This window comes from Prinia subflava, chromosome Z (genome assembly GCF_021018805.1).
Source record: "Prinia subflava isolate CZ2003 ecotype Zambia chromosome Z, Cam_Psub_1.2, whole genome shotgun sequence".
Taxonomy (NCBI): domain Eukaryota; kingdom Metazoa; phylum Chordata; class Aves; order Passeriformes; family Cisticolidae; genus Prinia; species Prinia subflava.
Genome location: NC_086283.1, coordinates 41094381 through 41117341, shown reverse-complemented (window position 1 = coordinate 41117341; position 22961 = coordinate 41094381). Strand labels below are relative to the sequence as shown.

The following is a 22961-nucleotide window of genomic DNA, read 5'->3' as shown; positions in this document are numbered from 1 at the left end:
GACAAGTATCCATGCATATCTGTTCCAAAATACATTAAGTAATTCCTCAGGAGCTTATGGGTTTTATCTCAAAATTAATTGACAATTTGATTTTGATAGTTTTTGTTTCCTTCCTTTTTTTTTTCTTTAGTAGAGTTTGTTGCTATTGAAAGAAGGTATTATCAGATGTCACTGATAATAGTTTGAGGCACACAGAGACATAGAGTCCAGTATTTACAATAACATATTGTAAGAAGTGTAATGTGGGTGAAATCATGAGAATATTTTACATTTGAGAAACAGATACTCATTTCAAAGAGGGGGAAATATGGATAGTTTAAAATACCCTCAGAGTCAAGTTTTCTTTGAAATGAGCATGAATCAGCCTCCAATACTTTCAGAAAGTGGAGATCATTGGTCACAAAATTTGCACGCATGAGGGTTTGAATAGCTTTGTCTAAAACTTTTTCTGTTGCCCTAAATTTCTTACAAAATGCATTTTAAATAGAACTGAAAAGTGTCTTGAAATGCTGTAAAGCACACAGCTTCTGAAGCTCAATTTAGTAACTGACAGAAGAGCTGTAGGAAAAAAGCATTAATCTGCTGCCAAGGAGAGTGTCACAATCATGAGCCTCACAGTTGGCTTTTGATGAGTTTTGCTCCTAGAGGAATATTAAGAACAGACTGTCAATTGAGATATTGAAAAGTGTCTAATTTCTGTATAACCAGAGGAGCACTGTGAACAGATAATATCCTGAAGATTGTATATATGGCATTTATTTTAAATTAACAATTGAAAGTACAAAGAACAATTATTTTATAGGCTCTATAATTGTATTTTATAGGTCATCTTTAGTAATTCATAGCAGAAAAACATACAAAATGGATGAGGAGACCTGTACTTAAAATGTTATGTTATACATACTTTTGACTAAGGAGGCCTTAACCCTTTCATGATGGACCATTAGAGTTGAAAAGAGCTAAGTAACTTGACATAACTTTTTTTTTTTTTTTTTTAACCTCCCAGTTTGAGTAAGTATTCAGTTTTCCTTCTTAAGAAAAGGGAATTTTTACGGTTAGGTTTTATTCCATGTTCTTCCCCAAAGCCTTCTGCAACAAGGAGAGAGCTTTTTAAATAACAGGGGAGTAATTTTTGTGCTCAAGTTACTTATGGTTTTATTCTGTATTTAAAGAAAAAAAGAGGTAAACAAGTATCTAGATGTTTGTTGGGCTTCAGTGCAAGAATCACAGAAACCTTTTCTTCAGGTGAGGTTGTACATATGTGCACAACAAACAGATAAATGTCTTACTTAAAATGGTCTTGATTCTATTTTTTCCATGTACCTCCATCCCCAAAGACACGCACCTTTGTAATGGCAATCGCATCAGTATTCAGTAATTAAACATTACGACCTATTGACTCCTCTATTGTCTTTCAAAGCAATTTTTCTTGCAATTTTAAGATGTGAAACAGTTTTGGTTCTATTTACCCAGTGAGATGATTTTTTTTTTAGAGAATTTCTGTTTTACTTACAATTTTAAAGGCCTAGTCTATCAAAGTCCATCAACAGTCAAGAACTCTGAATACATTTCTAGCTGAATTATAGTTTCTAACCCACTAGCCCTTCTGGTGAATTTTCACATACGTAGTTACTTCAATTTCTTTTCTCTATAGCATAAAGCATTTTAATCTGTTTTCATTACTCCTCTCTTGATGTTTACAGAAGTCACATGCATCTGTTTGTTCTCTTTTTTTTCTTAGTGGAAGACCACTGATATAGTATATAATTTGGCTTGTATCTTTTCTCAGTTTTGGGTATACTTGTTGCTTTTTTTTTTACCACTTAAGTGGTTTTTACCCTGGCCTTTATGGGAGAAGATTGAAAGAAACTAATCAGCTTTGAAGGTCTTGTTCATGTAACCTGGCATTAAAATTTTGCTTATGTGTCTGGAGAACTGACTTTGATGAAACCATTTATAATGGGAAATGCTCCAATCCATCTCAGAAGGTTTGCTGGAGAAATTTTAGTAAAATTGGTCAGTCTGAGGTATTGTTCCTCAAGGAATTGGTTCTCCAGATGTATTTGAATAAAGTTACTCTGCTGAGAAATGAGCACTGTTGTCTTAAACTGTGAATCCAAGTACGTTGAAGAGGTGGTTTCTGGATAAGGCTTTATCACTGATGATGCTCTGACTTTTACTAGTAGTGGGTTGTGCTTTCTCAAGTTAATGGAACGCATCTCTTGTGAAGGAAGGATGAATGAACTTCAAAAGGAAGTGATAATTATGGTAATTGTGTTGCAGGTGTTACCAGTAAATGTGTGTATCGATATATCTGCCCATATGTTTATGCACATTGGAGAAACAGAAAACAGTGATCTTTTGAAATACTGAAACTCTTCTGTTTAAGAAACAATATTCTTTTAGGAGACAGAGATTAAAGTTGTTAGAGATTTAAATCTTTATTCATATTTGTATCTGTAAATAAAGCTACAGCAGTTAACATTTTTTAAAATTTATTAATGAAAGTATTTGAAATAAGGAGCAGGGAGGAGGGAGGGGAGGGGAATGTTCCAGCTCTTGCTGAAAATGTGCCACAAGTTAAATCTTGTACTACAGGAAAGACTGGTCAAAATATTCTTTGATGCTTCCATGTATACGTTTAACAGGGTTTATTCATGTTATTAATGGTAGATTATCTAGGAAAAGTGGTCATGCTTGTATGACTAAAAGATACCAGTTTTGAGTTTCAGAGACCCAAAAAAGTATGGGGTAAAAGAATTCATGATATATCTTTCCAAAAGTGTCTGAAAAGGTGTCAGGATTTCCTTTTCTTAAAATACAAATATTTGTTATACATCTAGTTTAGGATTAAGAGCTCAAATCTGCAGTAACTTCTCATTTTTTGATGGGCTGGGAGTAGTTAACTCCTGCTCCCAGTGCAGAGTTGAAATATGTGGTCTTCATGTGAGTGGTTTAGTCATGGTTTTTGTATCAATGCAGTTTATTTTAATATAGTTTTAGCATTCTTAGATTTTTGAATAAATGAAATAAGTTACGGCTGACTCTTGGACATAATGGTGCCTCTAAAGTAAAATATTTCAGATAAAATTTTTCACATGAATTTTACCAATAACCATTAAAACTCTTCACTCTTTAACTGAATGAAAGATGTAGGCTTTAATAGATTTATTGGTGTTGTTGCCAAAGACCAGTGACCTGAATAATGAAAATATTTGCTTGCTTCTTCTGAAAGACAGTAATATTCATGTTTTTGCCTTAAAATAAGGAGTAGAAAACCTTCAAATATTATCAAGTTATTCCTCTATGTAATGCAACCACAGTGCATTAAGCAATTGTACTCAGCTTTTTGCATGACATTATTTGCAATGATACAGCCTAATTGAGGTCTAGCTCTTTCTTTTCAAGTAAAATCTACATTTTTTATAGTGGGATATTATTTAAGGGTGGGAATTGACTGGTACTTCAGGAGTAATGTGGTTTAATTGCATTAGTCAGAGCTTTTGTATATGCACAAGAATTATGTCTTACTTTGTATAACTACTGCAGTCCTCCTGAAATAATATGTTAAAACAAAATATTAGCATCTAGTCAAAATTTCTGCACACACATAATGACCTTAAAATACATTAATTCAAGAAGTTAAAAAAGCATATATTTTAATACAACCATAAATTTGCTTAATCCAAATACGAAGTTAAAAAAGTAGTCTGATGAAATACAGTATTAATACTACAGTTCCTAAGGTCTTTTGTTATAGGTAAATTTGTCATGCAACTAATTAAAGTTGTGAAATATGTTTATACCTATGGGAAGGTGAGCAAAGTACCTGGAAATATTTTTTGTACTAATATGTTCTTTACTTGGCAGATAATTTAAATTTAATGAGGATGTGTAGCATTACTGAAAAATTATTATATGCATAAGGTCTCATTTTACTTGGAGGCATAAGAATTGAGGAATTCAATTGTATAAGAAGAATAAAGAAAAGAAGATGTGGTGTTCTGTTGATGGATGAGAATGAGGATGTATTTTGAGCTTTAGTGTTCAATCATCTCTTAATATGTATTGTTTCTGACAGAGTTCTTAACATGCTTTTTTCACTGTACATGAGGAGTTCTTAAAAAAATTTATATAATTTCTTTCCTCTTCCTAATTTGTAATGGTTTGAGACTGAGAGCAGGGTTGGTTTAGCTAGGTTTTGATTCCACTAATGTTATTTAAAAAACCCCAAACAAACCCCCAACAAAAACACTGCCAACAAAACTACCTATTAAGATTAACCAAACATTTAAATTAAAATCTTACTCTGAAAGAAGACAGCTCCAGATAAGAACATGTGTAAAATGCCCTGCCCAAGTCTACAGGAGGTTTTCAGAAGGTCTTGCACAAGTTCTTAAAGACTGAAAGCTGACCCAGAACATGGCTATTATATTGTCTAGTAATCTAGGAGTCTTCAGCATGGAACAGGCAAAAGAGAGCATCCAAATGCATTTTTGCTTGTGCTCACAAATACACATTGAAAATCACTGGTATGCTTAGAAGTCACGTTTTAAACAATCCTTCAGCACAGGAATTTAAGGAATTGAAAATATTTTTTTATGGGAAACTCATTTGATATATGGCAAGTAATCGAAAGGTTCTTGACATAAAAAGCTAATAAAGCCTCTGATTTTGTTTATTCAACTAATGAGAAGTTGGAGTTGACCTGTCATTTCCTACTGATTGTGAGGTAATAGGGTAGCAGTGAAGTTCTGGAAAAATTACTAGCCAAGTTTGATGCAGGCAAACAAAGAAAGCCAGTAAAAAGATAAGGGAGAAATGCTGGTCTGGCCAGGGTTCTGAATGAGATTTGTTGTTTAGGTGGACAGAGGCAATTCTAGATTAAGTGGTTTGATCTGTCAAGGGGGTAACTGAATTTGAGGTTTAAGATGTAAAAGGAAATAAAAGCACAGACAAACCCCTGAAGAATCTGCTTAGAAAACAGAGCAGAGAACATGGAGAATCAATGTAGAAGAAATGCGGAAGGAGTGATTTGATAAGTAAGAAATGGATCTCATGGGAACTGATGAAAGATCAGAGCCCATGAAGAAGTGAACTGTGTTACGGTGGGGACTGTTAAGGAGGTTGAAGATAGAGTATTTGTTCTGCTGTATATAGTTAAGAAGATACCAGAAGTTTTGGCAAGAGTAGTTTTTGTTGTAAAAGATTTCTTTTAACGGATGGCATAAAGAGAGAGAAACTTCAGGGAACAGTTGTAAATACTGCATTCTTTGAGCTTGTCAGTGAAAATACGTGAACTATAATGATAGACCTACAAGTGCATGAGCCACAAATGTTCTAGTATAATTTTGTTTTTCTATACCTTACAATATATGAACCTGTAATAATAATAAAAAATATATATAGGCTAATAAAGTCAGTCTGTTCAGCTCAGGGCTGATGGTTTTGGTTTGTAGCATAATCTATGTTCAAATGTAAGAAAGGGCATAGGACTATGGAAAAAAGTAGTTATTCCATATATACTTATTAGGAAGGTATACAAACAGTTGCAGTATTGAAAGATGCTAAATTATAATTTAAATAGTTTTGTACTTTCCCTTATAAGAGAGAGAAACTTGTTCCTTTTGTGAATATACGTATCTATAGACCCAATTTTCTTCACTTGTTTTTTCTAAGCTGTGTTAAAAAAAAGCAATTGTGGATGACAATTTGATTGTTGAAAAATACATTTTAAATGTTCTTAAATATCTTAATTGTGCTTGCTACTGTTAATAGCATTTCTTTAGCAGTTATAATGGGGAATAGATGTATTTTTTAAAGAAATTTTCAAAATTTCTTGGAGAAATAATAGCATTAAGAAAAGATCTGCAAATAATTGATACTAAATATCCATTGTTTCTTGGTAATGTTTTGTATATTTATTTGTTGTGGTACGTACCTGTTGTTCTAACGTTGTTTTAATCCTCTGTATGTAAAATTTATGTGCAGTAATGTTAAACCTGAAGGAGGAAGCTTGGTTGCCAAAAGCTAATTTAGTAAATATGGTTTTTTCAGATATCTTCTGATATATAATCCTACCGAACAAGAGCGATTATCAGTGGTTTCAGTCAATGTGAATTCACCCAGAGTTAAATTATTGTCTCCTTTGGGAAAACCTGTTACTGTCCAGATTAGTGCTGTTTGGGATGGAGCAACTACAGTATCACATGAAGCTTATCAGGTACCCTACTTAAAGTAAAAAGCATTAAAATATGTTTTTTGACAGATACTGTAGCTTCATAGTTGAAGAAAGTGGTAAGTGTACTTCATATACTGGCAATTTTAATCTCTATAGACAATACTATTTAGTCATTTTTAGTAAAAAAACCAAACCAAACTAAAACAAAAAACCCCAAAAGTCACCATAAATGTGTTTGGCATTAGTGTTTCTTAAACTGATAAGCTACTAAACTTTTGTGATATAACTTACTACATTTAAAGAATCAGTTTCAGCTGCATGGCTGGAAAATACTGGGTGTGTGTCTTTTTCCCTCGCTTTCTGAATTTAGCTGTTTCTTTCTTCAAGTGCCAGCCTGTACACACAGTCACACAATTCTATATGTTCTTAAGCACTCCAGCTGGACAGTCTGGTACGTGCAATGCCTTAAGCATTTACATTCAGATGTCCTCTTCCCTTCCAAGTACTTAAGCTGGACAGATAATTTCAAGCCCGCCTCCTGTTTTTTGTTTGAAGCAAAACTTCTGACAATTTTTGAGTTGTACATCATTATAGAAATTTGTCCTCAGTGATCACATCACACATCAGAAATTTATTTCATTAGATTTTTAATGATACAGTAATAATGTATTACTGTGATATTAATACTGTATTGCTTTCAGGGTTATGTTTTGAACCCTTTTTATGTAGGAATTTAGTTCAGGGTAATATTTCTGTGAAGCTAATTCAATAACTGTCTCTCAGTTGTGTTCCAAAGGGATAACTATTGTGGGTAAACCCTGCTAAATGGCTCAAACCCACACGCTTACTCAGTGGGGTGGAGGATGAAGTTGGATGGGTAATGGTGAGAAAGCTCATGGATGAAGCTGAAGCTGTGTACACAAGCAGAGCAAAACAAGGAATTAATTCACTGTCTCCCAAGGTTGGGCAGGTGCTCAGCCATCCCCAGCAGAGCAGGGTTTCACCACGTGGTGCAGTGACTTGGGAAGACAAACATCACCACTCCGAACACTGCCCCTTCCTTTTTCTTGTCACAGTTTTTATTGCTGAGCATCATGTCTCATGGTCTGAAATATCCCTTTGGTCAGTTGGGATCAGCTGTCCTGGCTGTGTCCCCTCCCAATTCCTTGCTCCCCCAGCCTTCTTACTGATGCAGCAGCAGAAGGGGCCCTGATGCTGCATAAGCCCTGTACAGCCATTGCTGGAACATTGCTGTATTATCAATGTGGTTAATAATGAAACTAAGCACCAAAAGTGCTGCCATGAAGAAATTTAAGTTTATCCCAGCCAAAACTAGCACAACAATTAGTACTTCTATTGCCTGAAGAAGAGGAAATGAAATTACTTGTCTAAACTTCAAATTCTAAATAAATTGCTTTGGAGATATACCTTGTATACTCTTCTGTGCAGATTATAGCTCCTAAAAAATAGAGACTGAAAGTGAGATGCTTTATCCTTAGTTATTTATGTGCATTTTTAAATTTAAATTTCAAAATGAAATAGTAAGTAGAGTCTGTGTGCACTTGATCCAGTACACATGCATCTGCAATGAAAAGCTAATTTACTCTGAACTGCATATCACAGCTAACATTCTTAACAAGATTCAAAATTATTATTGCATTAATATAATGGTAATCTTGATGCTAAGAAATTTAGTGATTTAGGTGTTTTTGTTTGTTAATTCTTCACATTTATTTATGGACTATTGGAAAACTCAGCCATTCTAAAATGATCAAAGAAAAGGAGTTACTCTGAACATAAATTGAGTATAAAAGTTGGTATTTTGCTGGTTTTAGTAATGGCTACTTATTTGCTCCCAACAGATCTCTTTTGTGGCACATGTACCACCTCTTGGGATTGGAGTTTACCAGCTTTTCGAGGATGAAAGCTCAGAAGCAGTTTTAGCTGACTATAACATATATGTAAGGAATAGCAGACAGGAGAAACCAGATAGAGTTTTCAAGATAAAAGAGGTGCAGCATTCTGTGGATAATATAATCTTAGAAAATGCATACATGAAACTGTGGTTTTCTGGAATGTCTGGATTACTGGAGGTACGTTATATTTTATTTCAAAACACTATATTTTAATTTTTGTGCTGCTTTATGGAAACCTAACAAGAATCTCTGTCCTTTTAGAAAATAAACACCAAAACAGATGGTAAAAATCATCAAATGAAGGTGGAGTTTGCTTGGTATGGAACTACCAGTAACCGAGATAAAAGTGGAGCTTATCTCTTCTTACCAGATGGAGATGCCAAGGTAAATCTTCTGTTTGCAAAAAGATTCTGATCTTGAAGTAGCTTTAAGTGTTTGACAAATAGAGATTGGAAGAGCTAATTGTCCTCAAAACTGAAATAAAAGCTATGTGGCTAGACATAATGACATGGGCTATTGAAATGGTTGGTAGAAGTACATACTTCGTAACCTTACATCACAGTAAAAACACCATTGAAATTTGAAAATGTGAAAATCTAGAGAATATATATGGTTCCCAAAAACCTTAAGAAGCGATCCTTGCAAGAAATCCAGTGAGATGTGGCCATTCATTACCAGTAAAATAAGTTTTTACTTTCTGTGGTGAAAATGTGTAGGACATACTGATTCATTTCTACATCTTCACTTTTCTGATTTTTAATATTTTTTTTAAATTGTGAATGAGTTGCTTCTGGTTCAGAGCTACTTTTTAAGCTGATATTAGCATATTTAGTTTAATACAGTAATTAAGATACTGACTCCCAATTGGTGAATATAAAGACAGAGTAGCAAGGAACTGTTCGGATTTAGTCCTCTAGGGTTATCTGTATTTTTAGCTGTGTAATTATTGGAGAGCAACAGCATGCTCCTATTAGTTTTCAAATTGGAAATTGGGAAATGGTAGCATTCTTACAGAGACTTAATTACCATATGGAGTCTACTACTTCCCTTTTGGAACTGGAATGGTGACATTTCATAAGGCAAAATATAAAATAATGAACATTTATGAATCTAGCTAGTTGGCAGCATATTTCTTCTGAGTTTCTCTTGTGAAAACTCAAGTTGGATACATCGGGCAAACAATGAGTTCTACACTTACCATTTTAGGAAATATGCAAGAGTAATTGCATATTACAAATTGCAAACTTTGTGGTGGGAGGGAAAGGTGTTTGGCTTTCTTTCTTTTTCTTTTCTTTTTCTGCTTCCCCCTTTTATGTGTGTAAATCAGTCTGGAAATCTATTTTTCCTTTTCTTTCAGCAGTCTCTCCTAAAAGCCTACCTTTTCAGGTCTCTGAGCTTACAGTTTTGAGTTAGTTAGTATATTTAGTCTCATAATTGTTTACTTCAGATATATTAATCATATTATCTTTAATTTTATATGCCATTTCATATTTCTTCATTTTACTGTGTTTTTATGTGTGAATACTTGAACAATGCCACTTAGGGTTTTTAATTTTTATCTTTCACTAGCTGCATGGTCACACTTTAACTAATTTTATTTTGTATTCTTATTCATCTTTTGCTTATAAAAATAATCACTAAATCTAGCAGTTACATAATTTTAACTATATATTTAAGTAATTTACTTTATGAAAAAAATCTGGACAAATTGAGGTAGCAAAATGATATGGTTTACACAGAAAACTTCTGTCACATGTCTGCAAGCACAATTAAAAAAGAAAAATGAAAACAAACTGCATTTTAAGTTAACATTAAAAGGGTGCTGTTCAAATTTTGTAACGTTTTATACAATAAAAATGAAATTGTTATACTTCTGAAAATGCTACTTCATTTATATTATGCTTCACCATAGGGCTCATTTGGCTTGCATTTTAATAATACTAATTAAATTGTCCCACTGGGAATAAGAGTGTAATTCCATAGTAGTTTCTAAACCAGTTTGAGCTAATGCTTTTATGTCTTAAAAGAAATGCCATCTGTTCAGGGTTCTTAGTGTGATGTGGATTGACTAACTTTCTAAGTCCTTGTGTGAATTTGCAATAGGATAGATGACATGCAGTTTTCTTGATTTTTGTGTTTTGTTGTTTTGGTTTTTTTATTACCTCCTTTACCCTCGGTATTACAGCAAAATTTGCAAAGAATAATTGCTTTTTATATTGGACAATTTTCCTTTGCTACGAATAGAGTTGTATGTTTTCTTTGCGCTTGTTAACTGATTAATTTTTCATCTGATAAATCTTTTGGTTATTTTGTTTTCAGTTCTGCAATACTCAGAAATTATTTTTCTTCATCTGGTTTAATCATTTATCCAACCACAATGCTAAACTGCAATGGTGTAAAGTCCAGAACAGAGGCACAGAGTGGGGGCTCCATCCTGCAGTCTAAAGAGATAGGCAGTCCTCCCTACATGCCTTTGTTTTTTCTGCAAAATCAAAACAAAAAGCAAGGCACCAGGGAAAAAGGCAGCATCTTAATCTTTTTCAATGGCAGTGCACTGTAGCTGATTGACAGTGTTAGCAAAGTTTGGATGGAGGGGATGGGTCTCGCAATAAATAGAAACAAAATGTCCTATTCATGAAGGCAAAACATGTGTTTTATCTCCTGTGAGTTTGTTAAGAATATCCACCTCGGGGTTTGTTTGTTTGTTTGTTTTGTGGGGTTTTAGGGGTTTGTTTTTGTTTTTGTTTTGTTTGTTTGTTTGTGGGTTGTTTTGTTTTGTTTTGTTTTGTTTTAGATTTGTGGAATAAAACCCCAGATTATTCAATAAACTCTGAAACAGTTAAATGTCTGTATTTTCTTTGTGTATTCAAGACAAATCAATACTTCTTACTAGCCATGCTTGGTATCAATTGGGAATAGAACAAAGCAGTTTCCAAAGCATCAGATGCTAAATATTTGTAGGATCAATTTGAGTAGTTGATTTTTTTGTTTTACAAATAATTTTTTCAATATCAAAGTGATGGTTTTTGGTACAGACTAGGAAATTTTGATTCTCCCTCAGGCAGCTGGTTCTGTGAATGTACTGTACTGTTCTGTATATGTACTAGTTCCCATAGGTACTTATGTACTAAGAGAATATATAAGAAAACAGATTTTTTTTTTCCCCTTGCAGGATCTCTAATGCTAGAGCTAAAAAAAATAATATTAGCTCAGTCTAATTTCAAACTCTGCCAAATAAGGGACAATCGGCTATTGAGAAACACCTTTTCCTGTAGGCTTTGTCTTGAGATTTTCTTTTTAGATTTTAGACCTATCCAGAATATTTCATCTGTGGTTGAAAACTTTCCCCTGGGCATAGTTTTTTTGGCACCTAGACCAACCGTATGCTGCACTACCAGAACTTTCCTGGCCACACTGAAATGGTTAGGAGTGCTTTACTTGTCTTCAAGGGGAGAAACGTACTGCCCATACTTCACGCCTCCAGGCTGCAATATGCCATGCCATTTTCTATACAAGCCATTGAATATTTTGGTCAAGGTATGTCTCCAGTTATTTCCACCCTTTGGCACATGCTTTGATGTTAAGTATTTTTATATATCCTAGGGATTCATGAGGTATTGTTTTGTTCCAAGTATTCTCCCTTAAAATTCCTAGCTAGCCTCTCCCCAGGTCTCTTGCCCAGTGATTTCTAAAGGAAGGTTGTCTTATTTCTCTTGAGTAGAAAAATGATTTCTGAATCTTTTGAACCATAGTTCTGTTGTCCTGTTTCTGAAAAATACTGATTTCCAGGCTCAACAAAAGCTGCCTCACCAGGCTGCTGGATCTTGTACAATGGAATTTATTCCACTGGAGCTGAGAGGAACAGACATACAGCAGCTATTTATTTTAACTTTTTAGAAAGTGGAGTCTTTAGACTAACCATTGGATATGAAACCAAAGTATTTTTATTTCAGTTCAAGGTGTGCGTAATTATAGATTACTTCATGCTCTGGAAAGTCCTTTAGTCCATGCTTGTTTACAAAGCAGACTTAACATTGAATTGAGCCAAGGACTTGCTCAAATCAGTTTTACGAATATCTATCATGGTTTGTTCTTTCTTTGTTCTTTTATATCAAAAGTACCTTTGTATTTCAGATCCACAACCAGGATCATTTCACAGACCTGTGCATCTTACCAAGGATCTTTACAACAATACTAGAATAATTGCATATTCAATGCATAAAGATATTTTTCTGGCTAAAAGCCTGGTTGATTGAAATGTTTTCATTGAGGAAAACCTGGGCAATGATCTCTTTATAGGTTCTGAACTCCTAATATTTCTCCTGATAACTATCAACAAATCAATTTCTAGGATTAGTGCTTTTCTAAGCACTAAATAAGAATTAGAAGTCTCCCCTGTTCTATCACTGCCATATTTTTACTTGATTTTTCCTGCTTGCCCAACAAGGGAACATCAGTCATCCTTGAGAAATTGAGTATACATCATATTGCCACTCCTATCAGAAAAAACTTGTCTGATCCCCAAAACTACGTGATAGCATCTGCCTTTTTAAGCCACCTTCTTCTTTTGTGCCTTTTCTAGCGCTGTGACTGTTTTGGAGGCTTGCAAACTCAATGCATGTCCTAGCAAAATTACAAATTATTATTTTTAAAACATGATTCATTTCAGGCAGTATCTGCAAAATATCAGTTCCTTTTCTATCAGCTGATCTTTCTGTTTAGTTCAGAACAGTCTGTGTGGTTGCCTTTATCTTCAGAAGAAGAGCTGATTTGGCTACATATGCAGCCTGGAAGCTCAGGTTTGTGAACTTAATATTTGTGGCAATACTCCAGAATCTGAGAGTTGATATATCCATCTCATTTCAGCTTTCTGTGTGTTTTGATAGCTGTTGTAATATCACACTCATGTTTTGTACTAAAAAACTCAATGGAAAAGAGTTCCTCCAAATGTTTGGATTTCTTTTTTTTTAAAAAAAAATTGAAATTATTTCAGGTAATTTTTTTTTCTAATAAGTGCACAGCCTTTTATATTCCTGTGTCACTCATCTAGCATCTCTCCATTTTGCTGGCTAGCTCCAGTGAGAGGCCAGCAAGACTCTTACAGAAGATCATAAGATGTGTGTTATTTTGATAACAGAATATATTTGGCAGAACATCTTAGTCTGCTGTCTGTGTAAGTGAATTCTCCTAGGTCACAGGTCATTGTCTTGTCCTGATGACCTCAGGTTTCTCACTTCATTTTCTGAGAGTTTCTTTAGGTGCTGTTTCAGCCTGTCTTTGCTAGCTTGAGTACCTTCATGTTGCTCTACCCTGGCATGGAGGATTTTGAATGGTTTGATTATTCCACCCTCGGATCAGTCATCCAGTTCCTCCTCTGTGGGATTTTTAACTTCTAGAAGCCATGTAGTCACAGATTAAATGAGTTTGTCTTCTCTGCCTATTTGTGATAAAAAAGCAAATATTCACTTCTGCCAGAAGGGGAGAATTCAGTCTACAGTTGCATCTATTGTCAGTTTTTCATGGAAATAAGAGGTTCAGACTTAAGATCTGGTCTTCAAATTTCTTTTATCTCTGCATATTAATTCATCTGTCTTATGTGCCCCCTGAATACCATATTCCTTCTGTATTTTTCACCTAGAAAATGACTTTTGCAAAACAGGTAAAATTTTCTGTCATATTGACAAGATGAGATCCTATGGAAGTATTCCATCATTTTTTAATTTACACTATCAAATACAAAATACAAAATAGTATTTGGATGTTTTTTAATTGATTACCTGGATAAGATTTTCAGTAGGAAAAAGCCCTCTCTCCCTAAACCAAACAATCTTATCGAAGTGTAAGTAACTGATTTCTCTTCCAAATGCCTGTACAAAATATTCCTGTAGTTGATAACTGCAGAGATGCCTCTTGTAGCTGTGGCAGAGCTTTTATTAAAGAAGATTCTGAAGCTCTAAGAATGTGAATAGAAAAGGCAGGCTTTTTGCCCTTGAACGTCTCTTTCAGGGTTTTTTTTATGCAATACTTCTTGAAATCTTCCCTGTAAATATACATGCAGTTTTGTGCTCAAAGATTACTGGATATTTATCTACCTGTACTTATTCTTCTCTAGTGTGTTTTGTCTGTATGTAAGCTTGATCTCTGTTCTTCCACAAAATACATTTGATCTTTGATGTCGTTGCTTGAAGAAAGACCATGCTCTGTCCTTTACGCTCTTGCTATATACAGAAGTAAGAGAGTCGCCCTCTGAGAGCTTTCTGCCTAGATCCCTCTGAATAATGTGTTTTTCAAGCATTTGGGATGGAGGTTTTTTGAGTGAAGTCTTTTACAGCTGTTTCCCTTTTGAAGTACTTGCACATGTTGTATTTTCATTTTGGATCGTACACTCACTATTTAATTCGTTTTTACCTTTTCAGCCATCCCTTTATTTCCATCTGGTGTGCAGAGTTTAGTGTGGGATCAACTGTTTTTTTCTTTCTTTTTAAAGTCATTGTTTGCTTAGCCAAGACTGTAAATACTGTGACTACATGGAAAAATAATTTTCTTCATCTCTTTAGTTTGACTGTGGATATGCAAAATTTGTCCTAGTCTGTGGGAGCCATGAGCAGCTTGACATTTCATGATTCCCAGCCCTACCCTGCATTCCAGAGAGCTACACTGGCACCTGTAGCTGCCTCTGATGAAGAAAAAAAGCTTTCTCTTCTCCTTTCAAAGGATATGCAAACTGATCCACATGGCAGAGTAGGGGAAGATTTCCTTATGCAGTGTGTACCAGTGACAGAGGTCATAAAACCACCTGCCCCAAATTTTGAAACTACAGTATTTAATTGCTGGCTAGCAGTTATAAGTTTGCTAGCAAAAGAGCTCAATCCAAGATGCAGTATCCATGCAGACGTGGGCATGTCTGTGGACCTTGTATCCATTAATCCTCATAAAATATTTGTGAGATATGTAATGAGACATAACCTAATTTTAGGTAAAGAAAATGTAAGACTGAGGAGAAGTTGCTGAATTTCAGATTAGGAGTAATTTTTTAATCTCCAGTTTTTTAGATCTAGAATGGTTTAAAAAATACTATTTTAATACTTACTAATTTAATTTATTGACACTACATTCATGCAAAGCTTCCAAAATACTCACTCTGACTTTCTGTTTTCTTTTTGTAGCCATATATTTTTACAGACCCACCTATCATAAGAGTTGCTCATGGGAAGATTTTCTCGGAAGTTGTTTGTTTTTTTCACCACGTGACACATACCATGCGGCTGTATAAAGTCCAGGGTAAGAGTTGTGAAATTTTGTCTCTTGGCAGTTATTTTACATCACTATGGTCTTGGACCCTACCTGCCTTTTTAATGTTTAAATGTACTTCTGCACTTGTGCAGAGTTCATGACACTGAAGTTGTATTGACTCCAGTTCACTGTGATTCCTCTCTGAGTATCATGTTAGTCATTAAGCTGGTATACTTAGCAGATTTCCTGGACACACCTCTCCAGAATTTACTGATCCTCTGAGTGCTGATTCATCTGCTAGCAGGACATTTTGGAAATCAGAAAAAAAATTAATAGAAATACATTGGGGATAATGTAAAAATGTAGTTTCTTTCATAGTTTCACATTTACTGATGGAAGTACAATATATATTAATGGTCTTAATAGAGAAGTCTAGTTTATTTCAAAACTTTAGGCTTTAATTATTTATGACCTTTCTTTGTAAGTCCTTTATCTGCTTGGAAGAGCTCATGACAAAATTGTCTGTTGAGAGGCACCAGCAACAAACATAAACTTTTTGGCTCTTATGACATATCGTATCGTATTGTATCGTATCATATCTCATATATCACATATCACATATCACATATCAATCATATATGTCATATCTCATATCTCATATATCATATCATATGTCATATCATATATCATATCATATATCATATCATGTATCATATAATGTATCATATCATCAGTTTTCCTTTGTTTTCTTCAGTAAGGCTTTCATTTGTTTCTCTACTGTTCAGCTACTGATTTCTGAGGAAATTCTAGGTAAACATTAATTTTGGCAACTCTACCCTTCCAAACTTGATTGAATTGGCCACTAAAAAATATAAAAGCAGGAGGAAATCATGGTGCAATTGTATACAATTAGTATAATATGAACATTATCATATTCATATGCAACATTATATATCATATTCATATGTACATTTTCATATGTAGCATTAGTTATATATGAAAACTTGAGTTAACATGCTTAAGTGTATCTTTCTGTAATTAAGAAACATACATTTTCAGTTATTTGTTATTTATATTTACTTGAATTATTCTGAAATAAAGAAGCATTGATTAATGTTTTCAGTTGAAAGAACTTACATGTTTTGTATTACCAACTTCATTGTAGGAGTCAAAATTGTCATGTTTTTCTTTTTAAATCCTATTTATAATATTTAATGACTTTTCCTAAACAACTTCTAAAAAAAAAAAAGAAGTAGTTATAAGTACTTTGAAAGTCTTGCTTGCTTTTTCCTTCTTTCTTTTAGATTTCAAAAATAGTATTGACATCATCTGTTCAGGTTTTTGGTTTGTTTGTTTGGGGTTTTGTTTGTTTTTGGGGGGGGTGTTTTTGTTTGTTTGGTGATTTTTTGTTTTAGTTTTACTGTATTTCGATCTAGAACTAAAATTGAATCAGAGGTTTCATTTTTGTGACATGTGTACGTTGAAGTTTGACATTGCTGGAGTTTATACATGTGCCAAAAGCTGGTCAGAATTCAGTTGCCAGGTGATACAGTAATTCTGGATCACACATTAACTCCACACTCCTTAGGAACACAAGCCAAGAGTTTGCATAACTGAAGATCCTAAGGAAAGAAAACATATATTCAAGACTATGATTTCTTTGTTTTATGTGACAAATATTTAAAATCATCTTATATGAAAAAAGATACCTTGATGTCAGGAGGTATCAGGTTGTCCTGAAGAATGTGGAAAGAAAGTTACGTTCCCATGTGAGTTTTAGTAAATTAAACCTCTCAGCAATGAGGGAACTTATATAGGAGAATATTTATTGTAGTGAAGGGGAGGCGAAAAGCGTGGGTTTTTTGGTGGTGGTTTTTTTTGTTTGTTTGTTTTTTTGTTAGAGTGGGGGGTTATTCTGTAGTACTCCTTTTTCTTTCATTTGCTACTCAATACCTGCTGGAAGTATTTTACTTCCCTTTCAAGTTCACAGAAAATGACTTGACAGTGTAAATCACTTAAATTTATCTTTCATAGTGAGTGTACTGTCTACTTTTTTCCTTTGGTTTTTCTGACAGTTTTTAATTCATCACAATGTTTCAGTACTTACATCCTTACATATAAAATGCGTACATGGGTAAGTCCTGGACCATGCTTCTAGCTTTGACAAGGAAAACTTATGCAAAATATATTTTATATATTGTCTCTACATTTTGGTGTGTTTTTATTTAAATTTCTTCAAGTGTCCTTTTTCAAAGTTTAAGGTTTGATAACTTTACATCTTTGCTTTGCTGAGGTCTATTTCCTTGGCTTTGTAAGGGGAGCTATTTATATAGCATTGTTCAATTAACATAAGATATTTTGAAGTCTTACTAGATATGTACAGTAACAAAGCATGTGGGAAAAAATCAGTATATGTATAAATGCATTTTGATCTCTGTTGTAACCTACCTGCTTGCCAAGGGGTAGCAAGACTGATTGTGTGGGTAATCCAGCTGTTGGATAGTACTCTCAGCTCCTACATCTTCTTCAGCAATTTTGGGAAAAATTACCTTTTACCACTTTTGGCTTTCAAATTCTGTTGATTCTGGCCAGAAAATACTCTGTTCAGTAAATGAGTGATTTTTAACTTCAAATGCCATTGGCATTTGTTTTTGATATTAGCATGATTTTGTTAATCTTTTTATCAGAGGCTTGTCATATTTTATTTTCTTCACAGTTGCATTTTCGTATTGTCTCAAATTATGCAGTACAAAAAATATGACAGTCTAAACTAAAACACTGTATTCTTCTTCAATGTACTCATGCTTTTAAATATTTGGAAAAAGTACTTGAAATATTTGGAAAATCTGTTACTGGGAGCATCAACAGTGGAGCATATAAATCCACATTTCCCAGACTAGGTTTGGAAAAAAAGAAGTAATTAGCTGAACCAAATGTTTTTCATTTAGCACTGAAGTTTAATAGCCATTGGTAAATGTTAACATTTTAACAGTTGCTGTACTTCTGCAGGTGACATTCAGATTTTAAAACAGATGAGGAAATAAACACATATCTCTGTTCTGCCTGCTGCAGTTCTTTTTGCAATCATTAGTCCCATTAGACTACAGAAAGGGTAGAAGTGGTGATGCTGGATGATGGTATGATTCCACTCCAGACTGTGACTTGAACTGTTTGAAAAGGTTAGGTTATTATTAAAGGTATTTAATTATCAGTACAAGGCACTGTAGAAAAAAAATCTCACTGAACAACTTGTCTGAATTTTCAGACACCTAATTCTTCTTTTAATAAATATGAACCTTTTCTCTGTCAACAAATTTTTGTGACCTGTTTGTGGTTGTATCAGTTCAAATTTCTTAATTCACTGTCCTTAAGGAAGATTCTCACTCCTTTGATTAAAGGAGCTGCTTACAGTTTCCTGCTCAGTTGAACAGTTTATCAAGAAGCTGGTAACTTCATTGTCTGGGAATCGTGACAACTGCTTAAGAGTGAAGGGGAGAAGTGACTGACTAGGCCTTGCTCTAGTATTTTTATTTAAAGACGGCACTTAACAGTTGTGTGCTGTTTCCTAATGATTTACTGCAACCCACGTTTGTTCTTACCACGTATTGCTCCTGTTGCCCTTGAGTGCTCTTTTTCAGACTGTCTGTTCAATTTGTACCAAATTAGAAATACTGCTCTATCATCTGTTACATAACTGAACTGTTTCCTAATATTACAGTGTCCTGTCACAGTCATTCTCATACACATGGAACCATTTTTAGAGATTTTAAATGCATTTTTTTCATGTAGGTTTGGAAGGTCAGTCTGTTGAAGTTTCCAATATTGTGGACATTAGAGGAGAATATAATCGTGAACTTGCAATGAGAATTTCATCTGACATAAACAGTCAAAATAGATTCTATACTGATCTCAATGGATATCAGGTAATTACCATCTTTTAATTGCAAAAGCTTAGGGTGTCAGGTTTTGACTGTCTAAATGCAAAGAGCTTATATTAAACAAACTCTCATGTTAAGTTGCACTAATCATTTAAAAGGAGAAATGCTTCTTAAAAATGTACCTGTTATAAAATTTGATGTAGACCAAACTAAGACGTAACTGTATGCTTTTAAGGAGTTTGTTGAATATTCCTTTATATTCTTTTTAAGAGAAGAATTATAATGCACGAAGGTATGACAAGTCATGATGTAGGTGCTTGTATATGTGCATGTGTTCTTTCCCTCTGCTTTGTTTGTTTAGTTAAAACCCGTTGGAAAACACAGTGATAAGTATGCGTAAGGGCCAAACCTAACGAACAGCTGATTGCTTCTCTGTTGGAAATAAGTGATGTATTTTTGAATGTATTATGCTTTTTTTTATTGGTAATACATCTGAGGAAAGGGCTACTGTCTTAACTTGAACTGTGCAGCACATACAAAAGAGAGAAAAATTGTTTTTCTTTACCTTCTTTTCTTGCTAAAAATAGTTTTGCAAATACAGTGAGACATGACTCCTGAGTAAAAGACTTCAAGTTTTCCTTACTGATACTACTGCATTTTGCTGGAGACAGTGAATATGTAAACATGAAAGTAATTTTAATACTAATACTCATTTGTCATGTACCATTCAAGAATTTCAACAGCCTTTCAATAAGTGCCCACTATAAACCAACAATTCCTTTTCTACTACTTTAAATCTATTCAGTGCTTTCACTCCAGAGGAGAAAATTGTTTCTCTCATTTTATAACTGTGATTTTTTTTCTTGTAGGTTCCTTTGATGAATCTTTCACATTTTTAAAATATTTTTTGATCTAAAAGTATATTGGAGTACCATTTCCAAAGTAGTAATTTTAGCCACATATCTCTTAAAAGCGAAATAATACAGTTGAGTCAATGCTTTCATGATGGTTGGTCTTCCAAAGCACGTGGGATAAATGTCTGAAAATGTCTTTGAAATTTAATTGCATAAAAAGAATCAAAGTTTTTCAAGTTTGTCTTCATATTGCAGATCCAGCCTAGACTGACGATGAGCAAGCTGCCTATTCAAGGAAATATGTATCCTATGACTACCATGACTTATATTCAAGATGTTGGTGTTCGTCTGACACTTCATTCAGCTCAGTCTCTCGGTGTTGCAAGCTTGAAAAACGGTAAATATAAAATGACAGATGTGACAAAGGTCTCTCATTCATGATATTCCAAAATAGTTCATTCAGAGATTAACATACTTATCTACAGGCATTTGAAGAGAGGAAATAAGTTTCTCCAACTCTGACAAGTTTTAGAGTATGTCCATAACAGAGGAGGAAGACATTGGTCACACATAAAATCCTGACATCTTCAATGGAAGATCTCTCTCAAACCAGAGGCAGAGAAAAACGATTGCAAAAAAGATAAAAGGAGCAATAAATTGTCAGAACCAGCTATTTTTCACCCAACAACTCTGGTGGAACTCAGGAATAACATAGCAGAACTAATGGGTTTATTCTTTTTTGTACTGCCCTGGTAGGAGAGGACTTATAAAGGATGCCAATTATTTTTTTGTTTTTTGTTCTGTTTGTTTGCTTTAGCGTAGACATCACTAGTCTTAAGGTACATACAGCATAGCCTAACTTCCCTGGCAGGAAAAACAACAGCAATTTTTTTGAAGATTAGTGTTAGTGAAATAAAGGATAAATATGACCCTGGGTAAGAGTGAAAATACTTCTGAAACAAAATGATACTTCACAAATTTAATGGAGTACTTTGACAGAGCTGATGAATATGTTGACAAGAAAAATCGATTCATATTACAAATTCCAAAGGAGGCACAGTCTTGCTCCTTGGAGCAGAAAAGGTTATGACGAATGGCCTGCAGGACTGGAAACAGAAGGGAGTTATTCAGTCTGTGGGAATGGGGAAGCTATTCAAATAAAGCTAGATGTAGTGGGCAAAATAAGGTATATAATTCATAACTTAAGTATAATTCCTGGCTGTAATGTATATTGTCAGTTTAAAATTATATGATTTTGAATAATAATGGAATGAATACTCAGAAGAGAACAAGTCCATCAGAAACTGCACCAAAATCTACTTCCTGGTTTCTTTTAAGAAAAATGTTATAAATACTCTGTTCTGACAACAGGTGAATACCATGCTGGATTGGTGGCAGTATTACCAAACCTAATTCACTTTAGGACAAGGAATTAACACTGACCTATAAAGCGATAAAACCACAGTGGAGAATACCAGCCTTTTGTTCCAAGTGTGCCCTATAAAAGACCCAAAACACATTTTTTCATGCTTCCCCTTTCTAGAAACCCAGCTCCTATTGGTCTGATCTTGTGAATGACCCTGACACCGCTGATGTTGTTATGCACTCATTAGATGAGTATTGAGACTAAATTAGTCTGAAGAAGCTGTGTTACCTGATAATAGTCTCTGTATTTGTTCTTTAACCGTCTTAGTCTCTGCATCACAAAATAATGTACCATCCAAATCCACAGACACTCCCACTCTCTGCCATCCAATTATGAAAGTTAAGGCTAGCACTGTTCGACATTTTGCACTTAAGCATCAGGGAGAAACTGATTCTGTGAGCACTGGTTTCAAATCTATCAGAGGACATTATAGGCTTTTCACCTAATCCAGTTAAATAGAAGAGCAACAGATGTATCCCATACCTGACATGACATTGATTTCTTGACTGTTTCACTCTTTGACAAACTGTATTGTGTCATTCAAGATACACCAATATCAAATATTTACCCTGTGCCCACTAAGAAAAAAAGGAGAACGGATTAATCTGATTTGTTATCTCTAAGTAATATTTCATTAAATTACTAGATTGGCTACCTTGTCCTGGAAGGCATGTTAGATTCCTCAAAAAAGAACAAAAATGAAGCTGAAGGTTCAGTGGCTGCTGAATATGCGTCGTGACATTTTTTCTGGAGGTCTTTCAGGAGCTCAGAGGGATCATGGAAGAAAATTCAAAAATTTTACTATTTAGGCAAGCAACCGTCAGTAACTGTGTGCCTGTGTCTGAGAAATAGGTGTGTCTCAAGGCAGAACCCACCATCTGAAAGTTACATGAACAGTACCTTAGTTCAAAATAGCAGGTTTTTTTCTTACTCATTGTCAGCTGATATCTGTCCTGGATAAACAAAATCTGTTTTTACAGGGGAAGAACAAGTACTTGAGAAAATTAGTGTTTGTAGAACACTGAGGTATAAAAAAGACTGCCCTAGGAAGCAGCCTTTTCTAGAAGCTTAAGTTGTGAACTTCTTATTAAGGATACAAGCACTTCAGTATTCCAGTTTTATTAAGGAAACAGGTGCACTTGTTTGAATACTCAGTGTGCAAAACCCATAACAGCCTTAATTACATGCCCCAATCTGGTTTCCTTCTGGATTTAGACACTTGGAAAAAATATGGACTTCAATGTCCAGGCTATATAAAATTTAACATCATGCTTCAAGTGCTATTTTTGGTGGCTGTGCTTCAGTTCAGTATAAACTCAGCATTTCATGCTCAGTGCTTATCCAGTGCAGAGTTCTTTCCTACTCCCACCGGTGAAGTTATCCATGCAAGAAGTGAGTATTTATATACTCCTGTCGATACCTATTTTTTCCTTCTGGCTTCAAATGTGAAACAAAAGAATGGAGTACAAGGTG

At 34.4% G+C, this 22961-nt stretch overlaps 1 protein-coding gene across 1 annotated transcript in view; it reads left to right on the top strand.

Annotated features, from left to right (window-relative positions):
- The window catches only part of MAN2A1 (mannosidase alpha class 2A member 1), a 120254-nt gene that overhangs the window by 73400 nt on the left and 23893 nt on the right, over window positions 1-22961 (top strand). The window contains exons 13-18 of the mRNA XM_063421882.1: window positions 6058-6223; window positions 8044-8274; window positions 8359-8481; window positions 15264-15378; window positions 19120-19253; window positions 20318-20459. Of these exons, the coding sequence (XP_063277952.1) occupies window positions 6058-6223; window positions 8044-8274; window positions 8359-8481; window positions 15264-15378; window positions 19120-19253; window positions 20318-20459 (911 nt within the window). The remainder of the gene's footprint in view (window positions 1-6057; window positions 6224-8043; window positions 8275-8358; window positions 8482-15263; window positions 15379-19119; window positions 19254-20317; window positions 20460-22961) is intronic.